General features: G+C 39.0%; 1 protein-coding gene across 1 annotated transcript; it reads left to right on the forward strand.

The window, feature by feature from the left end:
- The first annotated feature begins 5,479 nt into the window (after window positions 1-5,479).
- LOC132126410 (histamine H1 receptor-like) lies at window positions 5,480-10,501 on the forward strand. Its single transcript, XM_059537658.1, has 2 exons — window positions 5,480-5,667; window positions 7,288-10,501. The coding sequence occupies exon 2, from the start codon at window positions 7,331-7,333 to the stop codon at window positions 8,936-8,938; it is 1,608 nt and encodes a 535-aa protein (XP_059393641.1). The 5' UTR covers window positions 5,480-5,667; window positions 7,288-7,330; the 3' UTR covers window positions 8,939-10,501.
- Window positions 10,502-12,237: the final 1,736 nt, after the last annotated feature.

Genomic DNA, 12,237 nt, shown 5'->3' on the forward strand with positions numbered 1-12,237 from the left:
TGCTTTATGGGGGACCATACATCTTTCTGGCCACCACAATACTGACATGTTTTTTGTGCATATTGGTTGGTAAATGTGGAAGAGAAGCACATTTAGACTCTGAATAAATCTTTTTCAGTGGAAATGCACGGAAAGGCTCGAGAATGGATGCAGGCCGGGAACCCACACCAGGACCGCTTTTCTCTGTGCTCGCGCCTGTTCTCGATACCCAACCCTACATACAACACAACTACAATACTGGCCCAGAAACTGAAGGAAACAAAATACTTAAATAGACAAATAATGATTAACTGAAACAGAACAGGTGTGAACAGAAACTATGGACTCTCTCTTTTTTAGCCCTTTAAATAAAGTTGCTTCTTTACGCTTAAGGAAGGTTAAGGAAAACAGTTTGACACCATGGTATAATGAGCATACTCGCACCCTAAAGAGAGCAGCCCGAAAAAATGGAGCACAGCTGGAGGAAAACAAAACTAGAGGTATTTCGTATTGCTTGGCGGGAAAGTAACCTATCCTATAGAAAAGCATTAAAAACTGCTAGATCCGATTACTTTTCTTCTCTTTTAGAAGAAAACAAACATAACCCCAGGTATTTATTCAATACAGTGGCTAAATTAACGAAAAATAAAGCCTCAACAAGTGTTGACATTTCCCAACACCACAGCAGTAATGACTTTATGAACTACTTTACTTCTAAAATCGATACTATTAGAGATAAAATTGCAACCATTCAGCCGTCAGCTACAGTATCACATCAGACAGTGCACTATAGACCCCCTGAGGAACAGTTCCACTCATTCTCTACTATAGGAGAGGAAGAATTGTATAAACTTGTTAAATCATCTAAACCAACAACATGTATGTTAGATCCTATACCATCTAAGCTCCTAAAAGAGGTGCTTCCAGAAGTCATAGATCCTCTTCTGACTATTAGTAATTCCTCATTGTCATTAGGATATGTCCCCAAAACCTTCAAACTGGCTGTTATTAAGCCTCTCATTAAAAAAACCACAACTTGACCCCAAAGAACTAGTTAATTATAGACCAATCTCGAATCTCCCTTTTCTGTCCAAGATACTAGAAAATGTGGTATCCTCACAATTACATTCCTTCTTAGAGAAAAATGGTATATGTGAGGATTTCCAGTCAGGATTTAGACCGTATCATAGTACTGAGACTGCTCTCCTTAGTTACAAATGACCTGGTCTTATCATCTGATCCTGGTTGTATCTCTCTATTAGTTTTATTGGATCTTAGTGCTGCGTTTGACACAATTGACCACAACATTCTTTTGCATAGACTTGAACACTTTGTTGGCATTAATGGAAGTGCATTAGCATGGTTTAAATTGTACTTATATAACCGCCATCAGTTCGTAGCAGTGAATGAAGAGGTATCATATCGATCACAAGTGCAGTATGGAGTACCTTAAGGCTCAGTACTAGGGCTGCTACTCTTCATGCTTTAAATGTTACCCTTGGGAGATATCATCAGGAAACATGGTGTTAGCTTTCACTGTTATGCTGATGATACTCAGCTCTATATTTCTTTGCGGCCCGGTGAAACACACCAATTTGAAAAACTAATGGAATGCATTGTCGAAATAAAAAACTGGATGACGAGTAATTTCTTACTGCTAAATTCTGAAACAACAGAGGTGTTAATTATAGGACCTAAAAACTCTGCATGTAATAACCTAGAACACTGTCTAAGACTTGATGGTTGCTCTGTCAATTCTTCATCATCAGTTAGGAACCTAGGTGTGCTATTTGATTGCAATCTTTCCTTAGAAAGCCACGTTTCTAGCATTTGTAAAACTGCATTTTCATCTCAAAAATATATCTAAATTACGACCTATTCTCTCAATGTCAAATGCAGGAATGTTAATCCATGCATTTATGACCTTAAGGTTAGATTATTGTAATGCTTTATTGGGTGGTTGTTCTGCACGCTTAGTAAACAAACTACAGCTAGTCCAAAATGCAGCAGCAAGAGTTCTTACTAGAACCAGGAAGTATGACCATATTAGCCCGGTCCTGTCAACACTGCACTGGCTCCCTATCAAACATCGTATAGATTTTAAAATATTGCTTATTACTTATAAAGCCCTGAATGGTTAGCACCTCAGTATTTGAATGAGCTCCTTTTACAATATAATCCTCTACGTCCGCTACGTTTTCAAAACTCAATTTGATAATACCTAGAATATCAAAATCAACTGCGGGCGGCAGATCCTTTTCCTATTTGGCGCCTAAACTCTGGAATAACCTACCTAACATTGTTCGGGAGGCAGACACACTCTTGCAGTTTAAATCTATATTAAAGACCCATCTCTTTAACCTGGCTTACACATAACATACTAATATGCTTTTAATATCCAAATCCGTTAAAGGATTTTTAGGCTGCATTAATTAGGTAAACCGGAACCGGGAACACTTGCCATAACACCCGATGTACTTGCTACATCATTAGAAGAATGGCATCTACGCTAATATTAGTCTGTATCTCTCTTATTCTGAGGTCACCGTAGCCACCAGATCCAGTCTGTATCCAGATCAGAGGGTCACTGCAGTCACCCGGATCCAGTACGTATCCAGACCAGATGGTGGATCAGCACCTAGATCTTTCATTCATTATCTGGCTTAAAAAGATCCGGTTACATTGAATGATTCGTTCGCGAACCGGATATGACAAACTGTAGTGTTTTGAACTGTCTTACAACAGACACGGAAGAGAAGACAATGATGAATAAAGTCGTAGTTTTTGCTATTTTTGGACCAAAATGTATTTTCGATGCTTCAAAAATTCTATCTGTCCCTCTGATGTCACATGGACTACTTTGATAATGTTTTTCTTACATTTCTGGACATGGCCAGTAGACCATACACACAGTTTCAATGGAGGGACTGAGAGTTCTCGGACTAAATCTAAAATATCTTAAACTGTGTTCCGAAGATGAACGGAGGTCTCACGGGTTTGGAACAACATGAGGGAAAGTCATTAATTACATAATTTAGATTTTTGGGTGAATTAACCCTTTAAGTTATGTTTAAGTAGTAAGTTCCATCTTAATACTCTGAAGCATTGTGGATAGATATCCTCATGCCTATTGCAGTGTACTGTGTCAAATTTGTTGCAATTTCCTAATGGTTAAATTTTTTTAGCATAAGCAAAAGCACAAATTTGGGAAGTTGGTGGCACTACAGGGTTTGGGGTAGTAGTCCCAAATTTGCTGTGGTTAATGTTCAGATTGTCTTATTTTATCTGCATGCTAAATTTCGTAACTGTTCCACAAGTCGCTCTGTGGGTTGCCATAGACTCAAAGAGCCACAACAGCAGAAGACTACAAATAAAATATATAAAATAAAAGCCTGCTCAGCTGCAGTGCTTAGCCCCTATCAGAATTCCAGTCCCGACTGTTAATAAACGGGGAAGTCGTGGCCTAATGGTTAGAGAGTCGGACTCCCAATCGAAAGGTTGTGAGTTCGAGTCCCGGGCCGGCAGGAATTGTGGGTGGGGGGAGTGCATGTACAGTTCTCTCTCACCTTCAATACCATGACTTAGGTGCCCTTGAGCAAGGCACCGAACCCCAAACTGCTCCCCGGGCGCCGCAGCATAAATGGCTGCCCACTGCTCCGGGTGTGTGCTCACAGTGTGTGTGTGTGTTCACTGCTCTGTGTGTGTGCATTTCGGATGGGTTAAATGCAGAGCACAAATTCTGAGTATGGGTCACCATACTTGGCTGAATGTCACTTCACTCACTCTAAAATAAGGAGCTGGGGATGTAGGAGGGTTATCAATTCCTGAGCAACACAGTGAAGCACAATGAAAGGAGAACTGAAGTACTTCCAGGGCTGTGATAGGCATCTGTCATGTGGAGGATGAGGAGACATAAAGAACAGAGGCATGCATTTAAATGCATAGTTTTAATTTATTTATGAAAACACAAAAGAATCAATTTCAACTTGAAACAAAATCAGTTTGAAATACCATTAAAAATATTTCTTACTTCTGGGTTAGATTTCACAGAACATTCATGTTCATGCGAGCCGCTCGTATTGTAACTTAAAATATTGTCACTGTACAAGTTTGTACATTTTATGATCTATCCAAACATACATACATACAAAAAAAAAACTATACAAATATCTTTGTGTATATGATGAGACCAGTTTGATTTGAACTCAGTAGTAAAGCATTTGAAAGAAAAATAGTAGAAAAACTTAAAGTTATTAATACTAAAGAAATGTAAAGAAATGCTAATGCATAAAGTGAACTGATACACATTCATGCTTTTATGCAATTAATGTCTAATAAAGGTAGGATTAATTCACTTAAAATACTGTAGCTTACATTGTTTGGGTTTGGAACAGGTTAATAAAGGTTTAAAAACATCTACATATGAGATAAACAATAATAACTTGTTAATCACAGTGACATAAATGAAAAACTCACTGTTTGTATGTAAGCTATTAATGTAACGATAACTACCATTTATAAACTATGAGTTAACTACAACTGTAAATGTAATTGTTCACAAGTATTGTTACTGTAAACTTATTATGAAGGGTAACCATTTTTTTTAATACACCCTAAATAATCAATGCAAAATAAGACCACCAACATACAAGAATGACTCCATTTTTGCTCTAAAATATGATGTACTCTCTCTTAGAGTCTCTCTTACTTAGTTCATTATTATGGCTGTTGTATTCTCTTAATCACACACACAAATTGGAGTGTTATTTGGTCACTGACTTGTTATAAGGTCCTATTTCTTTAACACATAGAAGAGGTAGTTACCTGCCAGTCTGGCTCTTGAATGAAGGTTGTGCAATCAAGACACAAGTATGTGTGACAGATGAGACATTTCAATTCAAGAGACACATCCAGTTCATTAGCCCTGGCACTGCTGCTAACACAAGCTGTGCTCCAACCACAGATTAATGGCCAGCAAAGTGAGACGTGTCCTCCTTCATTGCCTGGTTTTTCTGTTGTTCCATCATTTAGGAAAGACCCTGAGCTTCAGCCACTCAGCCACATTACAGTATTACAGTATTATGGTCGGAAATTACATTTTTCATAAAGAAAATGTAGGTCTCATTTAAGGATAAACGTTTATTCATTGAGCAGAAGCTCCCAAAGGCACATCACAAGCCATGAGGTGTCATTATTTCACAGTTACAGTACATGGCTTTATATGCTATTTATTTAGGGGATAAAACACACTTGTGCATTAGATGTACATATTTTTTACTGCCAAAATACCCAAAAAGGGATGTTATTCATATGTTGTCATAATTTATCCAATTTCCAATTGAAAGAAAAAAATAGTTAACATATAGAAAAACTAATTAGGTAAATATTAAAATAAATAGCCATACAAAAACCATTGTTAAAAAAAAAAAAAGAACAAAAAAAAAAAAAAAGAAAAACCTAGTATATGAAGATTGGATTTATCTCTCTCTTTCCGTCTCTCTCTCTCTCTCTCTCTCTCTCTCTCTGTCTGTCTGTCTCTCTGTGTGTGGGTCCAACCATGAGACATTCATGAGACCCTCCTGAGACTCTTCAGAGCAGTAAATCGTCAGTCAGCGTCCAGTTCCCTCGAAGTGAACATCAGATCTGTGGAGACAGATTCCTGCCGGGAATTTACTGCGAGCCGGAAGGGTAAGTTTCCATTCCTGCTTATGATTACAATCTAATCACATTTAGAGCCAAATTAATGCCACTGAAGAGAATCACTACATCAGTTATGTAAAAGTGACTAATGTTTGCTCTCGTGACTGATGGACAGACAGCGCGCGCTTCGGTAGAATTATTCGACTTCACGCACAGATGAAGAGCATTCCACAGGTGTCCACCGAAGCACCGTTTCTCTGTGAAGAGCATGCATCGCGTGCCTCTCGCTGAGACTTATCCCAATGTGGGATATCGGTTTTGTAAGTAAATGGCTAGAGCACAATTACGCACAATTTACGCACACATCTTCAGAAAACGATGAATGCTTTCAAGTTTTAAGCGTGGCGCATCGGTGAGCGCATCTCTAACCTGGGGTTTCTCAACATTACGATCAACTCTAACGCGTCGAGAAATCTTTACAAATGATGTTTGGAGAATGTACATAACCCTAGTGCAACGCTGTAAACCTTAAAGCTCTCAGGTTTACAGAAATGCATAAATATTTGGTGCAAGTGTATGTGTGGCTTCATGTTCAGTCTTTGTGTTTATAAAAAAAAAAAAAAAAACTTTATCAGACCATAGTGCTTTAATTTCCTGTACTTTCCCTGTGTGATGTAAGATAATGCTTTTTAAAAGTGTTTCCTCATGCAACTTCTTTAGATAGCACACAACATGAGAGTAACAGCATGACTGATGACCTGCTTTGTATCATGAGGTGTTCAGGTATAAGGCTTTTTCTCAAAAACACAGACATCTGTGAACAGTATTGTAATTATGGTAAATTGTTGTGCGAACATTAACTTTAGCATAAACGTGTTTGATTCAGATTAAAGTGAGCATTAATGACATTCTATCATAATTTTGTCACTCACCAACACAGAATAGCTGTTTTCCATGAAACAGCATTAGACAGTGACCAGGGACGATCAAGTTTCAAAAAGCTGCATGAATGTAATTCAAATATACAATGTATGTCAGGTCTTCTTAAGTCACATCATACAGTATGTGTGGAACAGACTGTAGATCATTAATAATCTCTGCTGGTGTTTTTAAACAAGTATTCAAGCCTATTTCCATCTTGGGAATTAAGCTGAATTTCACCTCGTGTTCCATGGAAGAAACAAAGTTATAGGATTTGAAAGGGATACAATTATAAAATCGCTTTAAAGACAATGCTACCTATCTGCCTAACTGGCAAGGCATCTACATCCAAAATTTCATCAAAATTTCACATCTCAAATCAAGTGAAAAAAAAAAGGATATTTGAATGTATAAAGAGATATGTCAATGAGAACTCTAACCTGAGCCAAGACAGACACAGCCAAGGGTTTGTTAAGGTCTAGGGCTTTATTAATGGTGAAGCATGATAGAAACCATCTCTCTTAGCAACCAGACAATGTGTGTCTCACATATTTTCTGAACATGGTCCCAGCGACTGCTTGCGTCTGTGCTGTCGTAAGAACATGACATTTCAGACATGTGGACTGAGTGTGTCGGAAATACGGATGTCTTCATTCATTCAGCGCAGTCACGCAGTCACGAGTCACACATCAATAAGCACACGATACAAACTCAACATGATGCATTCTCTCTGGTTTTGTTTTTCAGATACTCCATTATGTGGATATGAATTTGAAAACCCAAAGTCACTATGTGCTTTCTCACGACTTTAACATCATGTGATGTGTGCCCAATGGAGACGACTACGATACTCACTGCGACAAACGGGAAAATAATTCTTCAAGAACACCTTGAACCCAACGTCACGAGTCTTTCGAATGCGTCCGCTCCGTTCCACCATCACATGAACAAAGTGGTGCTGGGGATTCTGCTCGGCACACTGTCCCTTCTGACGGTCATCATGAACCTGCTGGTGCTTTTTGCCGTGAGAAAGGAACGGACTTTGCACACGGTGGGGAACTTGTACATCGTCAGCCTCTCAATAGCAGATCTCATTGTGGGGGCGACAGTCATGCCCTTGAATCTGGTCTACCTTCTTGAGGATGAGTGGAAACTGGGTCGCCTTATTTGCCAGTTCTGGCTGGTCATGGACTATGTGGCAAGCACGGCCTCCATTTTTAGCTTGTTTATCCTTTGCTTGGACAGGTACCGCTCCGTACGCCACCCCTTACAGTACCTAAAGTATCGGACACGGGGAAGAGCGACGCTGCTGATTTGTAGCGCGTGGCTGCTCTCCATGACCTGGATCGTTCCCATCCTTGGCTGGCGGATGTTTGCTCGAGTCGACAGGAAGCCTGAGATGGAGAACCAGTGCGACACTGACTTCCGCTTCGTGACCTGGTTCAAAGTTCTGACAGCCATCCTCAACTTCTACATTCCCTCCTTCCTCATGCTTCTTTTCTACTCGCAGATTTTCATCGCAGTCCGCGATCATTACAGAGAGTGGGAGAACTTTGCCGGTCCGATGGTAAAAACCGAAGCAGACGACACGTTACATAACGGTATGCAGCTGCAGATAACCAAAGCCTCGGAGAGAGAGAGTCTGGCTTCGCAGGCGTTCTCTCAAAACGAGGGCCTGCTGGATCAGTACAGTTTGGAGCAGCCTTACAGCTCGAGGGACAATAACGAGGATGCTGCCTCCGAGACAAAAAGGAAGGGTTGTTACAAGGCCAAAGCAATGTTTAGTCTTTCGAAACGCTTGAGAAAGAGCGAGGTCTCGTTTCAGAGCGACGACGGGGAAACTGTCGCAGAAGTCCCACCGTTACCTCTCGCCTTCCTGCAGTCCGAGAACAACGCTCAGCCCAAAGCGTTCATGAATGCAAACGACTGTAACGTGTTAGTGCCAAACTCTGTTGGCAATATGTGTGAGAGCGCACCGACTGTGGATGTTCACAATTACGCCACGATTCTAAGCAATCACAGCGCTCCGCCGTCCCCGCCGTCCCCCTGGGCTGAGAACAGCCCTCCGCTGGACGCCACCAACACGCTGCTCGCCAAACAAACATGGCAGAAGCTCTGTGAACAGTCCAAGCAGAGCATCCACAGCATGCGCATCCGGAAGGAACGGAAAGCCGCCAGGCAGCTTGGCTTTATCATTGGTGTCTTCATGGTGTGCTGGATCCCATACTTCCTGACCTTCATGGTTATGGCCTTGTGTGAGACCTGTGTTCATCATGACCTTCATATGTTCACAATTTGGCTAGGGTACATCAACTCCACCCTGAATCCCTTCATATACCCCCTGTGCAATGAGAACTTCAAAAGGGTGTTCAAAAAGATATTTCATATCGATAGATAAAGTTCAGGAGAGGTGAAAAACTGTTAGCACACCTGCTCCATTGGTGTTTTCTGAAGCGTTTCTTGTGATACGATCTGCCATGCTTGTGTTGTTTTTCGGCATCTTGTACGTACAGAGCAGTTGTTTTATTAATTGCTGAATGTCAGTTTGTCACGTCTGCAATCTGCGTCAGATTATATGATGAATTTATTCTGAGTGTTTTGAGTACTTTGGCACGTAGATCTGATGTAATCATGGTATAGTAGCAACTTAAATAATAATTCATGAAGCTTTGCTATTGAGGGTGATGTAAAGTCAGTACAGTTTTGGTTTGGTGTGTGTAATGCCATCTGCCGTTGATTATATTTACATAGCAGGTGTGGTAAGTATATATATATATATATTTTACTGGCGGTTTAATCAAATATTAGTTTGGTCAAAGCTGTCCGTAGAGAGATGGAAAATCCTACATGCAAACAGCTTCAGTTGAGCATCGAAATTCTGGGTGTCTGATAATCAAGCATTTTCAGAATGGCCTTGAAGTTTTAAAAAGAAAGCAGTGGTGTATGCATACTATGCACAAATTGTATGTATACGTGGAGCTCCTGGATGATCTGATTTTTGTTTTTAAAAATAAAAATTATAATTTGAGTAACACTGATATAAACTGTAACATCTAATGAAACTCATTAAAACATTAAGACACATAATTACACGTTTAAAACATTTGAGACATAATGTTTGCGTCTGAAAGCTTAGGCAGCTGGCTCGTTGCGTAGCTGGCCTTATCAGACAATGACATTGCAGGCAGTGTTTGCATTTGAAGGCACCTCACAAAATGAATTTAGACAGATTTCTGAGGCAGCATGAAAGTGGAATAATTAGTCCCATTTAATTATATTTTTCTTCTAACAGTTTGAATTATTAGCTTTCAATTAGTGCCTGTCCCTTTCTATGAAACCATGGGATTGGTAGAACAAAAGTGCCATTCAAAATCAACTGAGATGCATATTTGGCGAATGTCCTTTAATTTCAGCATTTCCGATGCATGCCGTCTTTGTGATGGATCTGTAGAAAGTCTACAGTAAATGGGAAATGAGAAACTATTTAATGTAAATGTAATTCATATGAACTGAACCCAAATGTGAGTTTGGTGACAGGTGAATGCACAATGTCCGCAGAGAGCTGAAAGATGCCACATGCAAACAGTTAATCATTGAAATTCTGGGTGTATGATAATCAAGCATGTTCAGAATGACCTTGAAAGCAGGAACTATTTAATATAAATTAAATTCCTATCAATTGAACCTATTCAATGTAAAATTAACATCTAAGTAAAGATGACTCACATTTTGAAAACCATTGGTTTACATGACAACTATAAAATGGTTTTGTTATATTATTGTTTTTATTTTTTTTGCATACAAACAAACAAATACATACATAAATAGTTTAAAGGAACACTCCACTATTTTTGAAAACAGGCTCATTTTCCAACTCCCTAGAGTTAAACAGACGAGTTTTACTTGTTTTCGAATCCATTCAGGCAATCTCTGGGTCTGGCGGTAGCACTTTTAGCTTAGCTAAGCACGCATCATTGAATCTGATTAGACCGTTAGCATCTCGCTCAAAAATTACCAAAGAGTTTCTTCATTTTTCCTATTTGAAACTTGACTCTTCTGTAGTTACATAGTGTAGTAATACCAACGGAAAATAAAAAGTTGTGATTTTCTAGATCGATATGGCTAGGAACTAGGGATTTCTTAGCACAATTATAGTAACCAAAATTATAACGGTGTTAAAATTAAATTAAAATGTTCAAAAAGTACCAACACATAAATCACTTCACCAAGTTTTGTATTAAAAAAAAAATCAACAAACAGTAAATCAAATTACTTTCTGTTTGCATTATCACTAAAACAATAACATTACCAACGATGTCCGGATTTTAAATGACAACATGACTGACAATAGTTTAATAGCATGTAGAGATATCTACTGTAAATGTTCAAATAAAGCTTTGAAAAAGTTTCACATAAAGGTAAACCTCACATTTCAGCCTTTAAATAAAGAAAATGGTTAAGTCAAAATGATAACCACAATACTGGTTTGTCCACAAAGTATACGGGAAACAGCTGTAATTCAGCTTTTCCATAAGCGCCACCTGCTGTCAGAAAGAGACTTATATTTACATTCAGCCTGTGTACAGTTTCTGTCTGGACAAAAACGGACCAAATTTGCATACCCAAATTTTAAAACCTCCCTCGTGTTGTGACTCAAAACTCTGTTGTGCACGTGAGTTGCTAAAATCGCGGTAATGGAATACGGTTTTAATGATAATAAAAATATGAAATGGTAGTTACAATATGAAAAGTTAGTAAAGTTGACCAGTGTTGTACAATAATGCACATGCATTAGAAGCCAAATGGTAAAATGCACCAAAAGCAAAAATATCAGATATTTTAACCGAAGCATGCACATGCATTCAGTAAAATGTGTTATTTGATCTGCAAAGTTATCAAAATTGTCATTTTTAAGTGATTACTTTAGGTAGATGAACTTGTGTTTATGCATTAATGGTTTATGGATACATCATGAGCCTTTCTGGTACTTGTGCAGATATCATGGGATAGTTGCCAGGTCTGTTATCACGATCTTGATTAAATATTTAGAGCTGAACAATTTGACATATTGTTTTGCATGGTAACATGTTCAAATTTTATAAGTTATGCATACATTTTGACACACCTAGAGTTTTATATTTGTATTGTTCATTTGTGATGCCACTCACAGTACCTGACTGATAGTCTTCCATTGCAAATGCATTACTCTGCGCACGATTCAAATGGATAGATGTGAATGCAAAGCTTATTTTGCGAGTTTTAAATCATAATCTTGGCTCGATCAAGGACTGTGCATGCAGGACGACCCAGGACAGACTCGAAGCTGAAGGACTGCTGCTCATCTCGGGTGACTCAGGAGCTCAGGGCTTTAGTGAAGGTGTCGTGCTGAAACAGTATATACAGTAGACTGTATACATCAGTCGGGATTTTCTGGCTAGTTCACTATCGCCCTTCTGCTTTTTCACGGAACCTGACACATCAACTGATTCATCTCATACACCTACAATGAAAAGGAACAGCGTTTATAAGTTTTTGTCAGTATTTTCTTGTCTATTAGTTTGTATTTTCCTTTTGTTTTGGGTTTTTGCCTTTTATTCGATGGTTTTGGCACCCTAATGCCTTTTGTGGGGTTTTTTTTTTTAGGGGGGTGTTATTAAAGCTGCACAAGAGGATGTGACACCCATCTGAACCATTTAA

The sequence above is a fragment of the Carassius carassius genome, chromosome 44 (assembly GCF_963082965.1).
Source record: "Carassius carassius chromosome 44, fCarCar2.1, whole genome shotgun sequence".
Classification (NCBI taxonomy): domain Eukaryota; kingdom Metazoa; phylum Chordata; class Actinopteri; order Cypriniformes; family Cyprinidae; genus Carassius; species Carassius carassius.